This window comes from Monodelphis domestica, chromosome 1 (assembly GCF_027887165.1).
Source record: "Monodelphis domestica isolate mMonDom1 chromosome 1, mMonDom1.pri, whole genome shotgun sequence".
Classification (NCBI taxonomy): Eukaryota; Metazoa; Chordata; class Mammalia; order Didelphimorphia; family Didelphidae; genus Monodelphis; species Monodelphis domestica.
In genome coordinates, this window is record NC_077227.1 from 604,813,694 (window position 1) to 604,840,565 (window position 26,872).

A 26,872-nucleotide genomic window follows, 5' to 3' on the forward strand; every position below is an offset into this window, starting at 1 on the left:
AATGTTATGGAAGTCAAGAGAAGAGAGTGTTTCCAGTAAAATGAACAATCAGAAATGTCAAAATGCAGGTCAAGAAGGTTAAGGATGACTATCATAATGTTGTAGAGAGAGTTAAAAAAAGAATGAAGGCATGTTCTACCCTTGGCCAGGACCTGATAAAGAGCAGAGGCTTTTCTGACCTTCCCTTTAAAGAACCTTGATCCCAATGTCATTCTTAAATTTTAATCTTTTATCCGAAATTCCATTACAATTTAATGAAATCCTGGCTATATACCCAGGTATAAAGATGTGAAATAGCACACACTGAACTAAATGCAAGAGGGACTGGATGAATAAACTTACATATATAACTAAACACAAGGAAGAATGGCAATGCATTTCAGCAATAGGTATTTTTTGGCAGAGGGAAAAGATTACTAAATGACATCCAAATTGGCTGTGATTCCAGAAAATCAGGTTTGGGGAGAATATCTGTTAGTATCTTATAATGACACTTAACTTATGAGGAACAGTGAATAATATGGTATAGTGATATAATTTTTTATATATATATTTCATGTATGTGTTTCATATATGATATATATTTCACAAGAGTAGGAAGACCTGAGTTGAATCCTAATTACTAGTAATAAGTTATTGAATAAAACATGTAACCTTTTGGTACTTCCGTTCACTCATAAAATGAGATATTTTAATGAATTTCATATTTTGTGATGTTATAATCATATAATTTAGAATTGTAAAAGAGAGATAATGTGGTCCAACTCATGCATTTTACATATGAGGAAAACTGAGGTCAAGTAATGAGAAGTGGCATTGCCCAAGGAAAAACTAGGATTTGAATTCAGGTCTTCTCACTATGAATCCAGTAATAACACTCTTGAGATCCAAAAAGCATACCGTATATGATACAAATGGTACTTTAAAAAGTCATTATTCTACCCTGTACATTTGAATTTATAAATTTACACATTTAAAAATGCTATTGTAGTTACTTAATCTCATAATGCTCTTTTTGTAATTGAGGTACATACTCAGTGGGATTATATGTTTTGTCTAAAGTCACAGCTAGTAAGTGTCAGAACTAAGACTAGGACCCCAGTCTTTTAATGCTTAGTCCAGTTCTCTTTCTCATAAACCCATGATCTTACCATAGAAAATTCCAGTCAATGAATGCAACAATTTATAGCACCAGATATTAAAAAAAAAAAAGATTCACCACCATATACATTTAAAATAAAAAGATCATGTATCTTTTTTTTTTTAAACCCTTCCTTTGTCTTAGAATCAATACTTAGTATTGCTTTCAAGGCAGAACTGGGGGAAGGGCTAGGCATTTTGGAATTAAGTGACTTGCTCAGGTTCATACAACAAGGAAATAGGTTCACCTCCCTGTCCCCTTATTAGGCCTTTTCTTGCTTGGAGAGATAATTCCTCATTACAGTGGGGGAATAAATCTAATTCTGATATCCCTCTTGAATGGGGCAGAATGGGAATAGAAGGAGGAGAAGGTTACATTTTATTGCAGAGTTAATGGAATTATTCTTACATTTCTCTTTTGGGATTTACCCTTTGTATTAGTTTAAACTGAATAGTTATCTTATTGTTTCATCTTAATATACTTCATAGTGGCTGTGTTGCTTCGATAGATTTCCTGTTGCCACTATGTTCTTCCATTTTCTTCTTTTCCTTTTCATTCTTTTAATGCAGTTTTTATGTCAGTCTTGACCTTCCTTAGTGTAACATCTGGGTGAGGAAACCTTATTGAGGACTAATATTTTATTGAATTCACAGGAAAAATCATTAAGGGCCACATACTTATTGTCTGGTTTTTGCATTATTGAAGCTTTTGCTTGAGATTTTTGCCCCACACAGTTAATTTTTGAGGATCTTTCCATTTTTTCTGTTTTTTTTTGTAGCCACCTCAGTAGTCGTGTTATAAAACATCATCAGAATTAAAATTTAAGAAGAAAATAAAATAACGTCCAAAAGCAAGGAAATGAATAGCAGTAGAAACTTAAGAATAGGCTTTTGTTGGAATGTAAGATGTGCTAAGCAGAATATGCTATATGAATCCATAAAAGTTTATATTCAGTTGAACAGAGTAGTAGAATCAGATCTTAAAACCAGATGAGACCTCAGATTACTGTTCATAATTCCCTCCTTTCAGGCAGGTTCAATATCATATCCATTTTACAGATGAGATAGATCTTAAGAGACTCAGTGATATGCCCATAGTTTATACAGTAAGTGGTGGAGTGAAAAGAAAAATTAATCTTAATTAAAATGCAGGGAAACAATTTGTTTTCTTTAATGGACATAGAAGTTGGATAGTGTAAGATAAGTTCATATACAAAGCTACAATTCTGGGAGTTAAGTTTGCTGTTATAGCTTTGAATTTCTGTGAGCTAATGAGGAGAATGATATGGTCTTTAATCCCCTCATTTACTGTGAAAAATCAATAAGAGAAGTTGGCTAGCATATAAATAAAAGCTTATCATTACCTTGTGTCTTTTATTCTCAAGTGCTTTACAAATTTGACAATAATTGTACACTGTGCAACCATTCTTTTTTGAAACAGTTGCTTTTAGAAAGAGAAAGCAACTATGTAATAGTAGATTTTTTATTACGATTTAGGCTAGGAAGTGAAGAATGAATCAAATTATTGATTATTAAGTTAAAAATTCAGTAGTTATTCTACTCCTCCCTTCATGTAAATTTCCTTTCTCTTTTTTACCCTACTTTCCATTCCAAATACATTGTTGTTATTGTTATGATTATTAGCTTCCTAATTGAGCAGTGTGGAGAGCACTGAGGTGAATCAAGAGACCTGGGTTCTCTTTGAAGCATGGTCACTTGTGGAATGAATTTAAGTCACAACATTTTTTCCTAAAATTTCTCATCTATAAATTGAAAATAAAATATGTCTTCTGGTCTGTGCCAAAGTTTAATGTAATATGAAAATTATGGTAGGAAATTTAAATTATAATCATGCTTTAGATTTTCTTGCTATTTGACATTTTTAGGTAGTTAGATTCTAACTCCAGTTATTAACTTAATCTTTGTTATAGTTAATTGTTCTGATCTAGGAAAACTGACAGATCTGTTTAATTTTTTTTAGAGGTCCTGTGATGCTATATAGGTCTTCTCCAGTCAGATAAAATCATGCCACTTAGCCCTTTTAAGCATGGCACAAAGTGCTTCTGTTTAATTCTGTTTTGGTGGGATAATAATGATAATATTTGATGTGCATATAGCATTAAGATTTGTGTAGTGTTTTATGTACATACTCTTATTTGATTCTCTTTCCGAGATACTGACATATCTCCAGTTTACAGAAATGGATATTGAGACTCAGTTGAGCATTGCCAGTGATCAAATTGTATCAGAAATGGGGCTTCAACCAACCCAGGTCTCCTTGATTTTGAGACCAACACAATTTCCAGTAGACCATTCTACCATTGTCAGAGGACCTGGAAAAACCTTTTAATTTGGCTTGTAGAACCCTTCATTATAAGTCCAAAGAAAATCTTATAAGTCAGGTAGAGTTTTCAATAATTGTCATATCCAATTGCATCATTATGATAGCTAATTTACTCTTAGAGAATATATGAACCATTCAGTTTATAAATTTTTGTAAGGGATATAGGGACTGCTTGAGGCAGAAATTATCTCCAGAGACTGAAGACAACACATTTTCTCTAATCTCATGAGGTATCACACCTAAAAGGAAAGCTACCAATGTTCCTGGTCTGGACATGTCTGTACAAGTTAGGAAGGAAAAACATTATGAAATGGTTTAACCATTTTGTTAGTAAAAATTATACCATCTTTAGGTTCAACGAGCCAACTACATGATAACAAGATGGACAACATTGTAAATCCAATACAAGCCTGTGGTATTACTCAGTTTTAAAAAAAGCTAATACTATTTTAGGCTTTGTTAATAGATATGTACTTTATGGACCTAGGGAGGTAATAAATTTACTCTATGTACTTTTTAGGGAATAACTATGTTATTCAGTTTTGGATGCTACATTTTAAGAGGGGACATTGAACTTAAAATTATTTAAAAAAAAAAGGTTAATCAATATGTTAAAAGATCTAGGAACCATGTGATAATAGGAAAGTTTGAAGGTTGACTTGGAAAAGAGAAAACCTTGACGGGGTGTCAGGGGAAGAAAGAAACATGACAATTGTCTTCAAATATTTGAAGGCAATATATGAAATAAAAGTTCGATTTGTTGTATGTTTTTTCATAGGGCAGAAATAAGGCCAGTGGGGAGAAGCTACAAGGGAGCAGATTTTGACTCAGTATCAGGAAATTTTCATCAACTGCAGATATACAAAAAGGAATGGGGTTCTTTGTGATCAAGGGGGTTTCTTGTTACTAGAAATATTCAAGAAGAGTGTATGTAACTATTAAGGTTTTACTGTGAAATTCCTATACTGTAGGGGAAGTTGGATTATATGATTTCCAAGACCCCTTCCATCTATAGAGTCCATGATTCATAGATATGTTTGTTATAATGAAAACCCTATGTTTGATAGGATAATGACTGGCCATTACAAAAAATGCTTTGATTAAGTTATAAGCATTTTTGGTATTGGCTAACAACACTGATGACCACAAATTTTTTTTTTGTATTGACTGTAATCAGCATGCTGTATGAGATGGCAACCAAATAACATTGATTAAAATACTTTTGTGTATTCTTTGGGGATTAGAACCAAATGTGTGTTGGTAAATATTTAACAATTGGCTCTCACAAAAAAAAAAATGTACCCATGACATACTTGTTAAGTGCAATCTGCATTATTAACATTTTCTTTATCACTTTCTTAAATGTAGAAAATCAAAACAATAAATCAAGCCCTAATTTTGTACTGTTTCTCAGTTTCTGAGATGTAAATGCTTACAAAAATTTAACATTGGCTCTTGTACTATTTTCACATACTCCTAGTTGGAGCCATTTTTTCTCTAGGACAAATACAAATTGACTAATAGAGTCAACTTTATTAGTGATCAGGGCTACACCTGATATATATGTATTAAAGCCCATATCCATTTGTACTCTGTGTGATGATTTCTGTTATGCTATAGAGAATATGTAGCCAGTTTGTGAATTTGTTAGAGGTTAGAATGGTGAAAGATTTCCTAATGAAGGATTAGATTTTCATAAATATTGCCTGGGGACCTCTTTCAACACATGGTGCTGCTTAGTTGGTTGCATCAGCTCTAGTTTTAACATCTGAAAAATTCCAATGGGACGCTATAATAATGTTTATATTCTTGAAAACATCTTTGTGCTCAATCTTTAAAGTAAGCAAATTAATGCTTCCGTCCTTGAACTTAGAGTAATTTTACTTTTTGTTAGAATCACACTGGAAATTTAGACACAGTCCCTCGGGGATTAGCGTATATAGAGCGAACCAGATTTGAGAAATTTTTAAAAATTAAAATTTGTTTTTGTTTTTATATTACCTGTTTTCTTTAATGCATCCTTACAATTTCCCCTTCCCAGAGAATATTCTATCACCTAGAACATAGAATAAACAAACAGGGGGAAAACGTCCAACAAAACCAGCCATAACATTGAAAAAAATTCAACATTATATGGAGTGTCTATACATATAGTCTACTAATATGAAAACAATCTTCATCCTTAAAATTGGTCTATTAGACTTTTAAATCCTTAATGCTATGATAATGTACAAATAAGTCCAGGAATCTGGAATAAAATGAATCTATTTTTTCTGTTTTCTTATGTCATCTTGAACAAAATTAAAAATTCCTTTTCATTTGTTTTTATTCTTGCTACTGTGAGATATAGTAGGAGGGCCATCAAAATAGTATTATTGGAGCAATTGAAATGACTTGAACAGTTCCTTTCTCTTGCAATATTTAGAATTCAAGACTTTTTTTGAATGGTGACTAGGGGGCCAGGTGAATAGAGTATTGGGCCTGGAGTTAGGAAGACATAAATTCAAATGCCTTGGATTCTTGCTAGTTGTTTACCTCAATTTTCTCAGTTATAAAATAGAGATAATAATAGCACCTTCTTCCCAGGGTTGTTTTGATGATCAAATTAGTTTAACTTAACACAGTGCTTCGCACATGGCAGGCTGTTAATAAATACTTGTTCTCTTTTCCCTATTCTTTTTCTGATTTGACCCTTTCCCCACAGTCTTTCTTTCAAGACAGTTGAACAAAGGTCAGTAACTATTGGGCATATACCAGGCAATTTAGTGCTTTCTGCACTTGGAAGAAACAAAAAACTAACATGTTTTCTAGTAAAAGGCAAAAGCAATCTGGAAAGGGAGGGAGTATATTAAACTTTAACAAGAGTAGCAAAAGTAAATAGCCACTTGTGAAGAAATTAGGTGAGAGGCACTTCTGCTCTGGGTTCTCAACCTAAGAAAAAGGTAGTGTTTTAAAGAGGTCTGTAAAACTGCTTTCATATTCCACTGATTACTTTTATGTATTTTATTTTTTACAGTGCTTATAGCAATAGAGTTTTCCAGATGACCTTTATGATGCTAGCAGTATCCCTTACCATTCCTCTGCTTGGAGCAATAACTCTGTTGAATTGCCCTATTGATCCTCAACCTCTTAGGTAAGTTGTATTCACAATTTTCCACAACAATTTTCTCTTTAATCAAAGGTAAGTTATTTTGATACAGAACATATTTTTTGTATTTAGTTGATTATTTTTTAAATTTCCTGCATGCATGAAGTAGATTAGGTACTGAATGCAATGTATCTTTGTAAAATGACTTTATTTCTATCATTCTTATATTTAAAAGAATATCTCTAAGAACTTAAATTTATTAAATTTGAAAAACAGATTTTAAGTAGGAGAAATAGTATACACAAAAGAAGTTAGCTTTGACTTTTCTTATTTAAAGTCTACTATACATCTATGTAACATTTTTACATGTGATCATGTTTTATCTTTCTTTAGTCATGCTAATAATTTGAGATTTAGCCAGTACTTTACTTTTCTAGCTCTATTAAATAATTTTTGTTATTTTTATCAGATGGCAATGGATAAATAAATTAATTTAGGTAGTAGTGTCATTTTATCATATTGGCTTGATCTATGCATGGATAATTGATATTTCTGTAACTGGTTATATGATGATGATTATTTTTAAGGGAGTTAGGAGTTTGAGTGGGAAGACATGAATAAGTACATTGTTATGTAGCCATGTTGGATTCAATTTTGAGGTAAGATAGTATGAATTTATGGTGGACCCAGTCAGAATTGTTTTCATTAGTAGATCTGCATGTGAAATGGAAGAGACAGAAGTAGAAATTATTTGATAATAGTTAGTGATGAACAAAGACTGATAATGGAAAGTTAAAGAGTAAGGGATTTATGGGTAGATATAAATGTATACAATTAAAAGAAACACTTTTCAAATTCTCTTTTCAAATGAAGATCTTTTTTCTCTCCTTCCTACTTCCCTTCCCTAGCCCCCAGGGAGAAAGCAAAAAACCCCCCAAAACCAAACCCCTGTTACAAATATGTATAATTTATGAAAAAAAATACTCAAATCATGTCAAAAAAATTATGTCTCATTTTACACTCTGAATCCATTAGCTCTCTTTCAGGAGGTAGGCAGGCAGTATATTTCAATACAAGTCCTCTGAAACTTTGGTTGGTCATTGTGTTAAGCAGTGTTTCTAAGTCTTTCATAGTTGTTTATTTTTCAACATTGTTATTATTTAATAAATTGTTCTCCTGGTCCTATCAGTCTGCAAAAACTTTATACAAGCTTTCCCAAGTTTCTGAAACTATGCATCATCTCTTAGAGTACAGTAATGGTAATTCAATGTTAAGAAGGCTTACTGTGGAGTCAACTGGGTAGAAAAATAAGTGGTTAGAACATATTAAAAAGGACTGGGTAAATAAATAGTTGAGCAACCAAGTTCATGATAAGTAAAAAGAGTAGGTTCAGTAGAAGGGAGGTCATGGGAGAAATAGGATAGGAAGTTGTGGGCAGAGAGGACAATTTCAGAATTCAGGTGTTGGATACAACAGTTTGGATATGGGGCTAAAATAAAGTTCAGTTGGAGGGCAGAGAAGTTGAAAATATTGAAAAATTACATGATTTGTGTATTATAAGGGTAATCAAAAAAGACATTAAAGTCACTTAGGATGGTGGCAGAGTATACAGTAGGAAGGAAGACTGAACAAGCTATTTAAGCCATTGAGGAAGGTAGAAGAGTATGTTGGAGTCAGTAGATGATGGCATAACCTTCAAAGAAGAGTATTAAATAGTGGTGACAGAACAAAGGACTAGAATTTAGAGTAAGGAGTAAGAAGTATGCTTTTCTCTCTTGCTTTATGAGTTGGAAGGAATGTGAATAGTGACCATAATTACAAGTTGGGGTGTTATCAGGGGAAAGCCAATTTGAGGGGGTGGAGGAGTATAAGAAGAAATGATAGAGGATGGAGAGGAGTACAGGAAAGCAGGAGTTATAGAGGATATGATGGAAGGTAATGATAAAAGTGTTCTCAGGAACAGATTGGGCCTAGGGAGAGAAAATTGAGTTGAACAGAGGTGATTAAAGAAGAAGAAGGGAGGATAGAAGAGTTTGCTTTTTTTTTTTTCAGAAATTGAATGTTTGAAGAGACATGTTTAATTTAGAAATGGTTACCAAACCATTCATAAAAAGGTTTTGGTCTAAATGTCAGTGCTTTATGTTTTTGTTTTAAATGTTTTTTTTTCATTCCATAACTTCAGTTTTCTTACTTCCTAAAATAGCTTCTAATGCTTCTGGTTATTTCTATAAACTAACAACCAAATGTATCACAGGAATACATCCTCTTCATTAATAGAGCTATGATTGGTAATACTAACATGGTATTCCTTCATCAAATAAAATAGTTTTATGCCCATAGTACACTTTCAATAAATATTTTGTTGCTATATTTATTTTTTACTTTAATAAATCAAATTTCATTGCTTTTATAGTTTCAAAGAGCCTCCCTTCCTACTTGGAGTTCTGCGACCAAATGTGAAGTTGCAACAGGCAAAAAAGTTATTTGAAAACCAGCTTATTGGTCCAGAGTCCATAGCAAATATTGGTGGTAAGCATGTGAAACCATCAAGCTCATCCATGATCTTTAAAACGCTCTGATGAAAAATATTTGTACTTATTGTTTATTTCTTAGAGTCTATTAACCATCGGTACTAAATATTGTTAGCTTCCTGACTTCCACAGTAGATAAATGTATTGCTTTTTAGCTTTATTTGTATTCTATACCCTATAGCAATGTTGGTGAACCTTTTAGAGATTGCATGCTCAAATTACACCCTCAAGCTGTCTGTGAACCTCTCCCATTACTCCAGACGGGAGGAAGTGCTTGCATTGAGCTTCTGGACAGAGGGGCAGTGCATGTGAAAATTGTCCTCAGGCACAGTGGAGAGGGGGAATGGAGCAGACCCCTCTGGCATGTTAGGGCAGATGTGCCACACCTTTGCTAGCATGGCCCTTAGCAATGAAGAGTGATGAGCACTTCATTTTGGTTCATTCCTTTGCATTGCTTAATATATAATGTTTATCACTATCTCAGTTTTATTGTCATTGAAAAGTTATAGCTTTAATTATTAGACTATTTTGTGCCCTTCTTTCTAAAAAATTTTTATTTATTTGTTAAAATTTTATTTATATATTTTTAGAATTTTTCTTCATGGTTACATGATTAATGTTCTCTCTCCCCCCCTTCCTTCCCCACTCCTAGAGCTGACAAGAAATTCTACTGGTTTATACATGTCTATTACTTAAAACCTATTTTCATATTATTCATATTTGAAAGAGTAATCTTTTAAAAAACACAACTCCAAATCATATAACCATATGAACAAGTGAAAAATCACATTTTTCTTTTAAGTTTCTGCTCCCATACTTCTTTCTCTCAATGTGGATAGCATTCTTTTTCATAAGTTCCATAGGATTGTTCTTGATTATTGCATTGCTATTAGTAGCAGAGTCTATTACATTTGAAAGTTCCATAATGTTTCACTTTCTGTGTACAATGTTCTCCTGGTTCTCCTCATTTCACTCTACATCAGTTTATGGAGGTCTTTCTAATTCAAATAGAGATCAAGCAGTTCATCATTGCTTATAACACAATAGTATTCCATCACTATCACATACCACACAATTTGTTCAGCCATGCTGCAATTGAGGGACACCCCCCATTTTTCAGTTTATGCCACCACAATCTCTTTAGGGTATAAACCCATTAGTGGTATAGGTGGATCAAAGAGCATGCAATCTTTGCACATCATTCCAAATTGCTATCCAGAATGGTTGGATCAATTCACAATTCCACCAGCATGCAATAGTGTCCCAATTTTGCTACATTTCCTCCAACATTTATAATTTTTCTTTACTATCATATTGGCCAATCTGCTAGGTGTGAGGTGATAACTCAGAGTTGTTTTAGGGATTTGCTTTTTTGTAATCAAGAGGGATTTAGAACACTTTTTCATGTGATTATTGTTATTTTTTATTTCATTATCTGAAAATTGCCTATTCATATTCTTTAACCATTTGTCAATTAGGGAATAGCTTGATTTCTTGTAAATTTGACTTCGTTCCTTATATATTTGGGAAATTAGACCTCTGTCAGAAAATTTTGTCATAAAATTTTTTCCCCAATTTGTTGCTTCCCTTTTAATTTTGGTTGCATTGGGGTTTTTTTTTTTTGGTACAAAAGTTTAATATAGTCAAAATTATTCATTTTACATCTTATTCTTCATCTCTTGATTGGTCTTAAATTCCTTTCTTTCCCATAGATATGGCAGGCATAGTATTCTATGTTCACCTAATTTATGATTTCACTCTTTATATTTAAATCATTTACTCATTTTGAATTTATCTTGATATAGGATGTGAGATATTGATCTAAACCTAATTTTTCCCATACTGTTTTCCAATTTTCCCAGCAGTTTTTGTCAAATAGTGAATCCTTGTTCTAAAAGCTGGGATCTTTGGGTTTATCAAACATTAGATTGCTGAAGTCATTTCCCCCAGTCTATTCCATTGATCACCCTTCTATCTCTTAGCCAGTATCAGATTGTTTTGATGATCACTGCTTGAAGTACAGTTTAAGATTTTGGTACTGCTAGGCCCCCATCCTTCACATTTTTTTTCATTTGTTTCCTTCTTTTCTTGATTGACAACTTTGGGTAGTCTCTGTCTCCAAATATAACGCCATCTTTTTGCTCAGAATTATGTAATATTTTAGCTGGAGAAACATAATTTTAAGTTATTGGTGATTTTTCTTTATAGAAGCACAAAACTATTTGGTAGTGTGGTATTCTTTTAAAGTATCATATATATAGATATATATAAAATAGAACTTTAAAATTTTCCTTTAGAAATTTTTGCATTTAGAATTAAAAAAAAATTACTCTGTTTTTGTTCTTTGCATAAAAAGAAAAAATAGAAATTGGCCAGTTTTTAAAGTTTTATTATTACAATTAACCATTGCCTCACAAACCTCAGTTTTCATAATTCCAAAAATATATTTCTCCTTACTATTTAGAGCACTGATTATTTATTATTAATAAACTGTTCCAGGCTTGTGATTTCATTTGCTAATTTATAAGCGTTTATTAAATGCTTACTATGTAACAGGCACTGTGCTATGCATGGGGGATACAAAGAAAGGCAAAAACATAGTCCCAAGCAGCATTTTATTTTGGATCTTGAAGGTAATAAGAAGCTATTGGATTTTACTGAGGAGGGCAGATGATTTCATAGCTATATTTAGGAAGAGAAATTTGACATTTCAGTAGAGGGTGATCTCGAATGGAGAGAGACTCAAAAGACGGGAGGCCAAATAGAAGCTATTGTAATAATCTGGATAAGTGGTAATGATTGTAAGAGTAGGGGAAATACAAGAAATGTCAAGATAAAAATGACAAGATTTGACAACAGATCAGATATATAGGGTGAGTGCGTGTGAGGAGTTGAGGGTGTCATAAAAGTTGTGAAGCTGATTAGGAAGATGTTGGCATCCTTTATAATAGGAAAACTAGAAAGAGGAGAACATTTTCTGGGGGAAAATAATCTTTTGGATATATTGAATTTGAGATTACGATGGGATATTGGTTGGTGATATGACTGAAGATAAGGTGGAAAATTAGGACTGGATATATACATTTAAGAATCATTTGCATAGATATTATAGTTGAATCTATGGGAGCTGATTAGATAGATCATCAACAAGATCATATAAAAGACAATGGGAAAGGGTGGCTCAAATGCCAATACTTGACAAGTAGAAGTTGGGATGAAATGAGGCATTCCTAATTCACTGAAAAATCAACAAAAGGAGAAACCCAGACTTAGTGTGGTTTGGGTTGTTTTTTTTTTTTAATTACTCTTATATGACCATGAAACTGTGGCAGGGAAGCTGGAGCCAATCAGGTTCTGTGGATAGTTTTATTCTATTTAGGAAAATAATCCCTGTTGCTAAGAGGGAAGGAGAAGAAATCTGAGCCCCTTTCATATTGGGAGTGATAGGGAAAGAAGCTACATCAGAGAAATGGTATTAAATATTAGTTCTGTCTCAAGGGTCCAGTCTTGGGCCTTGGAGGACAATCATTGTTAGTAGCCATGACTACGACAAACATATAGTGAAAGAGATTGAGAAGAAGTGGTTAGATAAATACAAAGAAAACCAAGGGAGAGCAGTTTTAGGAAAATCTAGAAAAGAGGATATCCAGGAGGAAATGGTGAATAGTAGTGCCTAATACCATAGAAAGGTTAAGAACGGTGAAGATTGAGAAAAAGCCGTTAGATTTAGCAATTATGTGTTCACTGATTTTGGAGAGAACAGTTACAGTTGAATGATCAGGTCAGATCAGATTACATACAATTTAGAATCTAGGGAGAGGATAGGAAGTGGAGTGTTAATGGATTTCTCAAGGAGTTTAGCCAAGAAGAAGTGGAGAGATATAGAATAATAGTTAATGAGGATGGTAGAATAAATTAAAAAAAAAATTACGGATGGGGGATTCATGGATGTTATTTGTAAGAAACCTAGAAATTCTAGACCCAGTAAATAGGGAATAATTGAAAATTAGGGAGAATAGTTGTGATAATGGTGGCAATCTGCTAGAGAATTCAGAAAGGGATCAAAAGTGCATGCTGAGAGATTTGCTTTGACAAGGAGAAGGGCATATTGGTGACTCTCAGTCATTCTTAGTTACCACACTTTTATATTTTATACTGAAAGAAATTTCCAGTAATTATTCCATAACAACTGGTCAACCTTAATAACAAACATTATACAAGAAAGTTCTTTGGGCCCAGAGTTTCAGACCATAGGCAGTTGTTACATGGAGATATTTTTGCAAAAGAACCCTTTGTTTTGTTATGTATGTCATGCTTCTTTCCCTCTGTTCTAGGAAAATAACAACAACAATAATGATGATGATAATGATAGCATTTATTATAACACTTTAAGATTTTCAGAGTGTTTTTTAAATGTTATCTTATTTAATCTTCACAACAACCATGTGAAGTAGGTGTTATTATTATCCTCATTTTATAAATGAGGAAATTAAACCTGAGAAAGGTTAAATTACTTGCCCAGGATATAGCTATTAAGTGTATGAAACAGAATTTGAACTCAGGCTTTCCTGATACCACATAAAGAATTTTATCTACTATACTTTTCTTAGTTTCTTTTAGAAGTAAATGGATCATTTTATTTCTATGTTTGCTTAATTTAGAAATTCAGATCAAAGAGACAATTCTGTAAGCATGGAGTTCTTCTCCATATATTATTTGAAGTATTGTGGTCCTCAAAAATGATTTTTTCCTCTTTGACTACCTTTTATTTTATGGGAAAGTGAAGAGGTTAAAACTTACCTGTAACTTTTTTTGAATATCATGCAGAAAGATCCTATATCTGCGTAAATATTTGTAATGTCGACACTTCCATAGATAAGGTACTCAAATAACCTTCTCTCTCTTCCAGATGTTTTGTTTACTGGCACTGCTGATGGTCGGATTGTAAAACTTGAAAATGGAGAAGTAATCACAATTGCCAGACTTGGTAAAGGCCCTTGCAGTAAGTCAACAAAAAGTTCTCATACTTTGAAATCTTCTGGAGAGACCCTGAGTTATTCAATATAACTAGAGATCAAATGGCTAAGTGATTTGTCCAGGTCACACAGCTAGTAAGAGTCTGAGGCCTGATTTGAACCCAAGTCTTCCCAACTCCAGGCCTGGTGCTTTATCCACTGTGCTATCTAGCTTTCAAGGAGGCATGCTTTAGCAATGGAAAGAGTAATGGTCAGGAAGTTAAGAGACCTCTGGGTTCTACTAATAGTTTGCCTGGGACTATCCTCATGACCTAATGATCACTAGAATAATTTTAGCCATGTTGTGCAACTTCTCTTTGGTTTTCTCTAAGTATAGTTCTAAGAATTGGAAAAATTTATCCACAACTGCATTGTTCATTTTTGGTGGACCAATAATCATTCTTCTGTGAACTTCATAGTCAATATATGGGCAGACCAGTGTTGCTACCTAAATTCTTTGTCATTTTTTGGGGGCGACACTAGTTGATATATTAATCTATATAGTGCTAAAAGTCTATTTGAAATGGGAAATATCTTCAAATGATTCACTTTTTGAAAATAGATGTTGAACATTTAAATACCAAGTGTCATAGGTTTGGTAAAATAGCTTTACAAAAAGAAAAAAATACATACATATATATATATATATATATATATATATATCCATAGACTGACCAGAGAACTATGTTTGAAGGATAAATTTTGTGTTTTTTGATTAGTAGAAAAAAGTAGAAAAACTGAAGGTTAGGGTGATGGAATGACCCTGTCAAGAAAAATGATAGCTTTTACGGCTGTCACTAACTGACATTTTATTAACTGAGAAAGGTCTGAAAATCCCAAGACAAAGATAAAGCTAGATAGCAGTGGTTATTGCAAAGTACATTTCACCCTTTCAAAAAGTCAGTGTATTATGTAGATAGATATGACTAAACTGGCAAGGCAACAGTAAACAGGTAAAATAAACTATATATCATAATTAGTCTGTTATGGCATTTTGTGGAGGAAAAAAGCAGTCATGAAGATACAATGGAAGATAATTGATCTGCTATGGGTAGAATTCTGGATTGGGGGTTAGAATTCCTTTACATTTGTCTTCATAGAAACAAGAGAAGATGAGCCTGTCTGTGGAAGACCTCTTGGAATACGAGTTGGGCCTAATGGTACTCTTTTTGTGGCAGATGCTTACCAGGGACTATTTGAAGTGGAACCTAGTACAGGTAGGGCATGATCTCTCATAATTATTTTGGTAAACTCAAATTTTTATTTTTAGCAGTAAATGCTTTGAACTAACTTTGTATTAGAATTAGAAGCACAACAAATATTCCCATCCACTTGAATGTATATAAATCATTAACCTACAACAATTAATTTCAACATTTCATTTTATTTTAGAATTTATATATTTAGTAGAATTTTTCCCCAGGTATCTTAGCACCTCCGTTTCCTCTTTGTACAATTTATAAAAGAAGAACTATAAATTGGTAATGACCATATGAAAACTCCCAAAATAACCAGAGCAATGGAAAATTGGGACAACTTGAATATATAAACCTGTGCTTTCCTGAATGGCATTTTTTACAAATCCAATTTTGATTGGTATGGAAAGAAACTCTGAAACTATATGCTACTGAAAACATTTTGGAGAAAAATACAATATGCAATTAGAACCTCAGAAGAGGTTCAATACCATTCAACCTATTGATCTCATTGCTAGGGTTCTGTCCCCCCAAAACTATAAAAGAACCTAAATGGACTACTCTATCATAATTTTTTTAAGTGCTGGAAACAACCTATATGACCAACATTTGGAGGATAACTGAATAAATCATGGAACTTATGGAGTTATAAAAATTACTAAATATGAAGCACATTAAAAAATAAGTATCTAAATGAAAAGATGCCAAAAAATCAACAAAATTGGAATTTTATATACAGTAACTACTTTATAAATTGTCTGCTCATTTCATTTGATTATTAGTAGTAGTATACGAATAGTAATTAATTTTAGAAATATTGCTTATTTTTACTGTGCAAAATCTTCCTTATATAGCTAAGCCCATGGGTTTTGTCTCTGATGATTTTTTCTTTTTAATTAAAAAGTCCCTGTTCCCTATATTAATACAGATGTTTATACTTTTTTCATTTTATAAAAGTATTTCAATTACTGATCTAGTTAGAGTGCACTGGATCCAAACCCATTTTTTGTCATACAGTTATCCAATTTTTCTAGAAGTTTTTACTGAATAGTGATTCCATTCTATTGTGTTTAAGTAAGGAATTTCATGTAACAGCAATCTTTTATTCATTGGATTCAATTTCTGAGTACTACATTCTTTTTCTAGTGCTAGATAGTTTTTTAAAATGTTGTTTAATTCATTATCCCACTTTGCTATTTCTCCTTTGCCTGCATTCTTCTTCATAGTTCTCAATATGCTTGTCTATTTTTCAACATTAATTTTGTTATGACTTTGTCTAATTCTGTAGAGTAACCTATAATAATATATGTTTTAAAAAACCTTTACCTTCCATCTTAGAACCAATTCTGTGCACTGGTTCTAAGGAAGAAGAGCAATAAAGGCTAGGAATGGAGGTTGAGTGACTTGCCCAGGGTCATACAAGTAGAAAGTATCATTAGGCCAGATTTTTTATTTTTCCTCCCTTAATTCACTAAAATACAGACCCCAAGCTAAAATAATTGTGTTTTTTTTCATATATGTATAAATTTTATGCTTGCTCTGAATTTTAGAAGCAGAAAAATGAAGGGTTTTTAAAATGTTCTTTACCCAGTCTAAACTAAGTTGATTTTTAGAAACTCCTATGGTCCCTGATTACATATTTTTTTCATTTCAATGGCACCACGTAGAAAAAGACCATAGAGCATATATATATGTGCCATGGACTTTTTGAGTATGTCTTGGGCTCTTTTGACAATTTGGTAAGTTCTATGTGCCCTTAAAATAATACTTTTAAATATATAAAACAGAGTTACAAAGGAATTATATGGAAATAAAGATATATGTATATATCTCACTATCCAAGTTTATATATTCTCTAACATCCCATTTTCACATATGCAAAATTAAGATCCTTTGCCTTAGAGGAAGTAGGATATTTGCTTTTAGTGAATTTTTGGTCTAAGAATATTATAATTTTTTAATGTACTTAAGGAAAAAAAAACTTTAAGAAGTTTTCAGAATTTTGAATCTTCTAATTTAAATAACATAAAAATATTTCATTCTAGTTTTTCTTTTCATAGATAGTTGTATGTTTGAAAAAAATCCTTTTTGAGATTTAGTTTCTAGGAAAAATTAAGTTTAAAATGAAACCAATTGTTTTTAAAATCCAGGTAGAGTAAAACAGCTTTTGTCTTCCCAAACACCCATTGAGGGAAAGAAAATGTCATTTGTGAATGATCTGACAATTACTCAGGATGGGAGGAAAATTTATTTTACGGATTCTAGCAGTAAATGGCAAAGACGAGATTATCTGCTCTTGGTTATGGAGGGTACAGATGATGGACGGTAAGTGTTTATTTTTACATATCTAACTTAAGTACTGTTTATTACAATTCTTTTCTACTATTTGACATTATTATATGGAAATTTTGTTGTATAAATGAGACTTGTTTTCTTGACATCCCTGGGAGAATGAGTCTATGAGTCTAATCATTGAAATCCCTGGGTTAAAAGATATCAGCATTTGGGGGAAGCTGGGTAGCTTAGTGGATTGAGAGCCAGGCCTAAAGATGGGAGGTCCTAGGTTCAAATCTGGCCTCAGACACTTCCCAGCTGTGTGACCCTGGGCAAGTCACTTGACCCCCTTTGCCTAGCCCTTACCACTCTTCTACCTTGTGGGTTTATTAAAAAAAAAAGATCGGCATTTTAATAACTTTATATAATAGTTGTAATTTCAGATTACTTTTCAGAATGGCTGGTTCCATTCATAACTCTTTTGGAACATTTGTGAACAAAGCACTTCAACTTTTGAGACAGGTCCCTACTGTTGTTTGTTGTTTTTGTGATTTGTTAATAGTAGTAATTTTGGAAAAAAGACAATCAAATAGGAAAGTCTTACTTTTCCTTTGAAGGGATAAAATTAAAATAACCTTTTTCAGAAATTTAGGGTTTTTTCTGTAATTTTTTTTTATAAAATTTTCACATTGCTATTGATAAAACTATTAGGTTGGGGAACAGAACTCCACGTACATACACTCTCTCCCTCTATACATTTATATATATATATATATATATATATATACACACACACACACACACACATATATATATAAATAAAATAAATTTAATTTGTTTGGAAATATTGTCTACTGTCTTTAATGCTTTGCCCTGGAGAAGACTTTTGTGGTAATAAGAGAAGAAATATTTGACTTTTTTGTAGCACTATTATGTGTGTGATGATCCAAGACCACCACAAGCATACTAACCTTCTGTCAAATTGGTCTGTTTTAGCCTATTTTAATATAAGGTAGACATAGGGAAATGTGAAGTTATTGAATATGAAGAAAATGGACAATATCGCTAATGAGCTATACTTTAGTAGTTCTTTACTCAAAATTTCACATCTGTATGACAGCTAGTCTAAAAGCAATTTTTTGAAAGGGGAAGGGACCTAAAGCCAGACATACGAGTTTGTTGCCTGTGCCTGTGTATGTATTAATCTTGTTGCAAAGATATTTTGATGATGACACCATGAATTGGGGACCAATTGGGACAGTCCCGTTATGGCTAATTTTTGGAGCTGGTTAGTAACATGATATTTGAATTCTTTTGTGAAATCAGATTTTGCAAAAATCCTACAGAACCATCTACATGCATAAGTTGTATATTCTTTTATGGTCTTTTTTTGTTACCTAGTTTTGTTATCCCAGGATGTTATACAAGACTAATATAACTAGTAACTTCAATTATATATATTTCCAAAGAATAAGTGATCAGGCTTATCAACACTTATTCATGGATGTAATAAAGTTCCTACATAGGAGAGAAACAAAGGGTAGAAACATAATTATATGAATATAAATACTTCAGTGGATGCATAATTTTCTCAAAGTGGTTACCTTTTTAGCTGTACAGATTATAACTCATTCACATCCTGTCCTGTGAAATTATTGTTGGTGTTCAGTCTTGTGAAATTATTGTTGGTGTACATTGAAGATTTAGCCATCATGTTGCTGTTCTTGTGCAACATTTGAGCTATCCATTTCTTCTCCCTCATCCTTGCCTATGCCTGACCTACCTCACTTTCTAATCACTTACTTCACTTTTGCAAGTCATTGTTGCCTTTGTGCTGTAGCCTTCTTATACCTACCATATTTCTTCCCTTTGACTTTTGGGTCTCCTGCAAGTCTAATTTTTAAAGATATAGTATTCTATAAGTAAGTCATAAAGCAAAGCAAAAAAAGATTGGTTTTTGGGCTGGGGAACAATTTGCAGTCATTGATGGTGCTTCCCAGCTTTATATATATACTCTATCTACTTCTTATATTCTTATTCAATTCTGGGCTTAACTTATTGTCTATTTGTAGTGCCAAGATATTTGCAGTGATGGCCCACTTCAAAAAGCTATCGATCCAAAAGTGTGTTGTTACCTGAATAATGGACATTTTTCATTTAATTGGTTTCCCATCTGGACTTTTAGGCAGATCTTTTATGAATTTTGGGAGATTCTGTGCAATATTTAACACGTAACAACCAGCACAGTGCCATCTCTATCTAGCAGCATTTGGAGAACTTCATCATGTATAGATTATTTTTTTACCATTTGTATTCTAAATTCACCATTTTCTGCAAAAGCAGACATTTTTTGGTGTTTCTATATTGCCCCTTTTTTATGCCTTGTTTGATATTTGGAGGATAGTTGTGTAATTGCTTCTGTCAAGGACCATTATATCTGTCAAGGAATCTTATATAACCTAAACATTTGCATGAGAAATATTTTGCTTAAGAAGTCTTAAAATTGTATCTTGTTCTACAAATTCAAACATGGGTAGAAGAACCTTTAAAAACAATAAAAAAAAAACCCACCCCAAAACATTTAAATAGAACTAAAATACTAAAGAAAGGAATAAGAAAGCATTTTCTATACATAAATCCCAGGTATTAGGATCTCATTTTGGAGCAAGTAATGAGAAAATGAGGGAGAAAATCCCCACTAAGAATCATAATATGAATGAGAAGGGAATGGCAAAACATCTCATGGAGCCAATTGAAGATGACCATACTTGCCTATGTGGCAATTGGATCTTTACTCAGAGCGTCTACTTGTTTTGCTTTTACTCTGCAATCTGTTTCTGTTTTTTGGAGCTTAAAAACATGCTGAGACTCATGTGATTCTGAAATTCTGCCATAAGAGACTTTCCTCTATGCGTTTTTCCTTACACATCTGGAATTTTTTACATTTACTATGCGAGGACATAGTACAAAAAGATTCTGTTGTTTTTTTTTTTTAATCCTGTGAATATTCTAAACAAGGGTTTTTTTGGTCTAGTCCTTTTATTTTTTTCTAATTATACACAGAAACAATTAAAAATTGTTTTCTGACCTTTTTCAATCCAAATTCTCTCTTTCTCTCTCTCCTTCCTCCCCAGACTGTAAACAATTTGATATAGGTGCAAACAATTTGATTTTTGCAGTGTTGCATTAAGCAATCTTTTGATTGAACAAATGAGTTAGTGAACATCATTTTGGTAGATGAAACCATGGTTTATTGTGGAAGTGCAAATCTCATTAGATAATAGTAGAAGTTAACAGTTGACTGGAAGATACAAATTATAGAAGCCTCAGCCATTTCTCGACATAGTAGAACAAAAGCAACTTTTTTAATTGACTTGATAACTGGATGTCTACGAAGTTCTAGAATTATTTTTTTGAGGACAGTACTGAGGCTAAATTTGTCTTCATACCTGGTTCTGGAATCTTCTAGAATGGGATAGACCCAAAAATCTTAGCTTAATTTTCAGGTTCTTCCTGTGCTCAAGAGCCTCTGGGAGTCTAATATCAATTCAGATGACTTGGGTTTATTCTAAGGAGAATAATAGAAATTTCTACAACAATCTCTCTCTTGAAATTTAGTATACAATGACAGGATGTAGAATATATAAAAAATGTCTAATGAGAAAAGAACTGGAAAAATACAGCAACGTCATATTTAGATGAGAGGAGAAGCTGGTATGTTTCTGATTTACTGAAGAAATTGAACACACTGAATTTTTTTGTATTGGCACTTTGTAATAATAGTAGAAATGTTCCAATAAGTTAAGCTTATTATTTATTAAGTGTCTTAAATTTGTGTCTGATTTGATTTGAGTATCTTGGATCTCTCTTGGCTTGGAAAAAAAAGATCCCCTAAGGTAACTTAGAAACCTTTGGAAGCTCCTCTATGTTTGGTACTGCTCTGTATCGGTGGCAGTCTCCTGGCTCCGATTTGTATCTCTGATGCTAATCTGGAAATGAATCAAGTGTTTGAACCTTGAGATGTGAATGAATTTCAATGATCAGATCAACATCTTAAAGTTCCCAGTAGGGGGAGCAGGATACTAAAAATACCCTCAAATACCATTTATTCCTATTCTTATATTATTGAAGGGAATTTAAAAAAAACAATTTATGTATTGGTATTTTTCAGATTGCTAGAATATGATACTGTAACCAGAGAAGTAAAGGTTTTAATGGAAGGATTAAGGTTCCCCAATGGAGTCCAGTTGTCTCCTGCTGAAGATTTTGTTCTGGTTGCAGAAACTACTATGGCAAGAATAAGAAGGTATATAGTACTTGTGGGATGGGATAACAGAGATTACTTACAATGTCTCTTCTATCAGTAAGTGCCTATCATATGCTTGTTTAGTAATACAATACTAAAAGAAATGAAATCACTTTCTACCAGGACCAGGGACACACACACACACACACACACACACACACACACACACACACTGTTCCTGTAAGATCCTGTTCAGTATAAGGCTGAAACAAAATGAGGTTCTTCACTTGATTATAGATATTCTTTATGGCTTATCAGTTCATACTCTTTCTGATTTCTTCTTTTGTATTCTTTTACTTTTGACTAGAGATTCAAGTTTGTAACTCAGTTTTCTTCTTTTGTATTCTTTTACTTTTGACTAGAGATTCATGTTTGTAACTCAGTTTCCTTGAACATGCTATAATGTATAGTTGGAAAGATGTTTCTAGAAGTAGAGGTGAATGGGTCCATATTATTCATCTAGTCCTACCACCTTATTTTACAGATGTGGAAGCTGAGATCTGAGAAGTTAAAGGACTTATCCAAAGTCATACCAGTATAAAGAAATGGATCCAGGATTTGAACTTTGGTTCTCTGATTCCAAATCCTGCACTCTTTTCACTGTACCAATATAGCTAGTATCTACAAGGCTTTTAAAAAAATGGAAATTTAGTTATTCCTACATAAACTTAGATTCTTCTCCAGTGGGTGAAATTGGGATAATACCCCTTGTTTTTTGTCATTCTGATTTTTTTTTCTCCTTTCAGATTCTATGTGTCTGGGCTTATGAAGGGTGGGGCAGACATGTTTGTAGAAAACATGCCTGGTTTTCCAGATAACATTCGGCCAAGCAGCTCTGGAGGATACTGGGTTGCCATGTCAACAGTTCGGCACAATCCCGGGTTTTCTATGTTGGATTTCTTATCAGAAAAACCATGGATTAAAAGATTAATTTTTAAGGTAACAAAAATCTCTAGTTTTGTTAACAAATGGAAAAATATATAATTGTTATTAAAGGTTATTTGAATGCTAAAATATTTTTAATAGTTCTATAATTTCTTGTCAATTAAGTTGGTAATTTCAGTAAGTACTTGAAATATCAAATTATATGTACGATTGGAGTAAATTTAAAAATAGTTGTTGGATACTGCAACAATATGGTTTCAGAAAGGATAAATTATTAATTTAATAAGATATCCCTGATGGTTTTCCTTCCTCAGTTTCCTCATTTAATTTAATTTCAAACTGATGACAAAATTGAAATCTATAGGGGAAAATATTACATAATTATAAGGTGTATTAACATGTTCTTGGTCTTAATATAGTTTTTATTTCATACTAAATTTGGCCAAATTGGTTGGTATTATAATAGAAATCTCCAGTCTCTTCTAATATAAGGCAGCCATTTTTGTGATAGTTTTGCTAACTCCATTATTTTTCATTTGGTTTAGGTGCCCTTACAATCTAAGAGGTAGATATCTAGAATTTTTTTAAGTCATTTGAGAACACTAGTTGGAAAAAACTTACCCACTGAAAGACTATTTGCTTAAAATTTTTTTAATTTAGTTTATTAAAAAAAAGATACTTCTGGTTACTTAAGCTCTTGAGAGCTATTTATTGAGAATCTACATACTGTGCTAGATACTGTATTTTATGTACCCTAGCAGCAACACTCAATACAGATTATCAATAAGCTTTGATTTCAAGCTTCTTTTCCTACTTCTCCAACATTCAGTCCTCTCACTCCCTCCCATTACAATTAAAAATAGTTTCGAACATTTTCAAGGAATATTGAGTCTTGTTGAGATGGCAAATAATCTCCTATAGATTTTTACATGTGCAATCATGCTGTACATTTTCCCATATTAATCCTTTTGTGGAAGGAGACTCGAACAACAACAAAAAAATTAATAAAGTGAAAAAAGTTTGCTTTTGGTCTGGATTTTCAGATTCCATCAATTCTTTCTCTAGAAGCAGAAGGCATTTTTATCATGAGTCCCTTGGGTCATTTGGAGTTTTGGATCATTGTATTGCTGAGAATAGCTGTTCTGCTTGCATTTCTTACAGCACAGTAGTATTCCATTTCATTCATATACTATAACTTATTCATCTAGGCCAGTTGATGGGTATCTCCTCACTTTCTAAATATTTGTGCTACTAAGAAGAGATGCTTTATATATTTTTATGCATATAGATCCTTCCTCTTTTCAACTTTTAATCTTTTTGGAATACAAACTTAATAATAGTATTGCTGGGTCAAAGGGTATGTACAATTTTATAGCCTTTTGGGCACAAGTTCAAATTGTTTTCCTGAATGATTGAATTTGTACACAACTCCCCCAATAGTGCAGTAGTGTGTATTACTCTCTATTTTTATTCCCCCTGTTTAATTTCTGATCACCACTTCCCCCAATTTACCTTCTTTTCTATGTGCCCTTCCTCTCTTCTCATATCTCCTTCCCCTCCTTTCCTATAGGGCAAGATAGAGTTATATTGTCAGTTGATTATGTATGTTCTTTCCCCATTGAGCCAATTCCAGTGAGAGAAAGGTCCATGTCCCTTTTTTTCCACTTCACTGTAAAAGCTCTTTCATGCCTCTTTTATGTGATAATTTACCCCATTCTATTTTTCCTTTCTCTTTCCTCCCAATGCATTCCTCTTTCTCATGCCATTATTTTATTTCTACATCATCTTATGTTCAATCCATACCCTTGCCTTCTGTCAATGTATATAATACTTCTAATTGTCCTAATAGTGAAAAAATTCTTTGGAGGTGCAAGAATCATCTCTCTATCTGGGATGTATACAGTTTAACTTTATTGAATATCTTTTTATTTCCTTTTATTGTTTACTCTTTTATGCTTCTTTTGAATCTTATGTTTGGCAGTCAGATTTTCCATTCACCTCAGGTCTCTTCATCAGAAATGTTTGAAAGTTCTCTATTTCATTGAATATGCATTTTTTTCCCCTGAGGGATTATGCACAGTTTTGCTGATTAAGTGATTTTTGGTTGAAGTCTTAGTTCTCTTGCTCGCTGGAGTATATTCCAGGTCCTCCAATCCTTTATTGTAGAAGCTGCTACAACTTGTGCTATCCTGACTCTGATTCCACAATATTTGAATTGTTTATTTTTGGCTGTTTGCAATATTTTATCCTTGACCTGAGAGTTTAGGAATTTGACTCTAATATTCCTGGGAATCATCTTTTTGGGATCCCTTTTAGGAGATGATTAGTGGATTCTTTCAGTTTCAATTTTGCCATCTGGTTCCTGAATATCAGGACAGTTTTCCTTGATAATTTCTTTTTTTTTTCTTCAGTGTCCAACAACAATTTTTTTCTTTTTAATTTTAAATATTATTAAAATTTTTTTTTCCCGTAGCTACATGATTCATGTTGTCTCCCTCCTCTCCTGGAGCTGACAAGCAATTCCATTGGATTATACATATATTATCACTCAAAACCAATTTCCTTATTATTCATTTTTGTAATAGAGTAATCTTTTAAAGCCAAAACCCAAGTCATATACCCATATAAACAAGTGTTAAATGTGTTAAATCATGTTTTCTTTTGGATTTCTATTTCCATAGTTTCTTCTCTAGATGTTGATAGTGTTCTTTCTCACAGGTTGCTCAGAATTGTCTTGGATCATTGCATTGCTATTAGTAGCAAAGTCAATTACATTTGATCATTCCCAAAATGTTTCAGTTACTGTGTATAATGTACCCCAGTTCTGCTTATTTCACTCTGCATCAGTTCATGTAGGTCTTTCCAGTTCTTATAGGAATCAATCAAATTCCTTATAGCACAATAGCATTTCATCACCATCACATATAACAATTTATTCAGCCATTCCCCAATCGAGGGACATCCCCTCATTTTCCAAATTTTTGCTATCACAAAAAGCTCAGCTATAAATATTTTTGTACAAACATACATTCCCATTTTTTTTTTATCTATTTGGGATACAAACCTAATAGTGGTATTGCTGGATCAAAATGGCACACATTCTTCTAAAGCCCTTTGGGCACAATTCCAAATGGCCTTTCAGAATGGTTGGATCAATTCACAACTCCACCAGCAATGCATTAGTGTCCCAATTTTGCTACGGCCCCTCCAACATCTATTATTTTACTTTATTGTCATATTGACCACTCTGCTAGGTGTATTGTGGTACTTCAAAATTGTTTTGATTTGCATTTCTCTAATCAGGAGGGACTTAGAACATTTTTTTTCATATGATTATTGATAATTTTAATTTCACCTGAAAACTACCTATTCATAGTCTTTGACCATTTGACAATTGAGGAGTGATTTGATTTCTTACAAATTTGACTTAGTTCTTTGTATATTTGAAAAATTAGATCTTTGTCAGAGAAATTTGTTGTAAAAATATTTTCCGAGTTTGTTGCTTCCCTTCTAATTTTGGTCACAGTGGTTTTGTTTGTACAAACCCTTTTTAATTTAATATAATCAAAATTATTTTTTTTACATCTTGTAATGTGTTCTCTCTCTCTTGCTTGGTCTTAAATTCTTCTCTTCTTCATAGACCTGACAGGTATATTATTCCAGGTCCTCCTAATTTACTTATAATATCAATTGTTATATTTAAGTCATATACCCATTTTGAACTTATCTTGGTGTAGGGTGTGAGATATTACTTGAAACCTAATTTTTTCCTTGATATTTTCTTGAAAGATGATGCCTAACTTTTTTTTTTATCATAGCTTTCAGTTAGTCCAATAATTCTTATATTATTGCTCCTGGATTTATTTTCCAGGTCAGTTGTTTTTCCAATGAGATATTTTACATTTTCTTCTATTTTTTCATTCTTTTGGTTTTTTAAATTATTTCTTGATGTTTCGTGGATTCATTAGCTTCCATTTCCCAGTTCTGATTTTTAAAGCACAATTTTCTTGATTGAGTGTCTGTACCTCCTTTTCCACTTGGCCTATTCTACTTTTGAAAAAGCCTTTGGTGCTAATTCAGCTACACCTAAGTG

The 26,872-nt window shown here is 32.7% G+C and overlaps 1 protein-coding gene across 1 annotated transcript in view; it reads left to right on the plus strand.

Annotated features, from left to right (window-relative positions):
- APMAP (adipocyte plasma membrane associated protein) overlaps positions 1–26,872 on the plus strand; it is a 35,067-nt gene that overhangs the window by 2,588 nt on the left and 5,607 nt on the right. Inside the window, exons 2-8 of the mRNA XM_001382052.5 lie at positions 6,501–6,617; positions 8,986–9,101; positions 14,013–14,105; positions 15,219–15,335; positions 17,465–17,639; positions 21,760–21,894; positions 22,641–22,833. Coding sequence (XP_001382089.2) covers positions 6,501–6,617; positions 8,986–9,101; positions 14,013–14,105; positions 15,219–15,335; positions 17,465–17,639; positions 21,760–21,894; positions 22,641–22,833 — 946 coding nt within the window. The remainder of the gene's footprint in view (positions 1–6,500; positions 6,618–8,985; positions 9,102–14,012; positions 14,106–15,218; positions 15,336–17,464; positions 17,640–21,759; positions 21,895–22,640; positions 22,834–26,872) is intronic.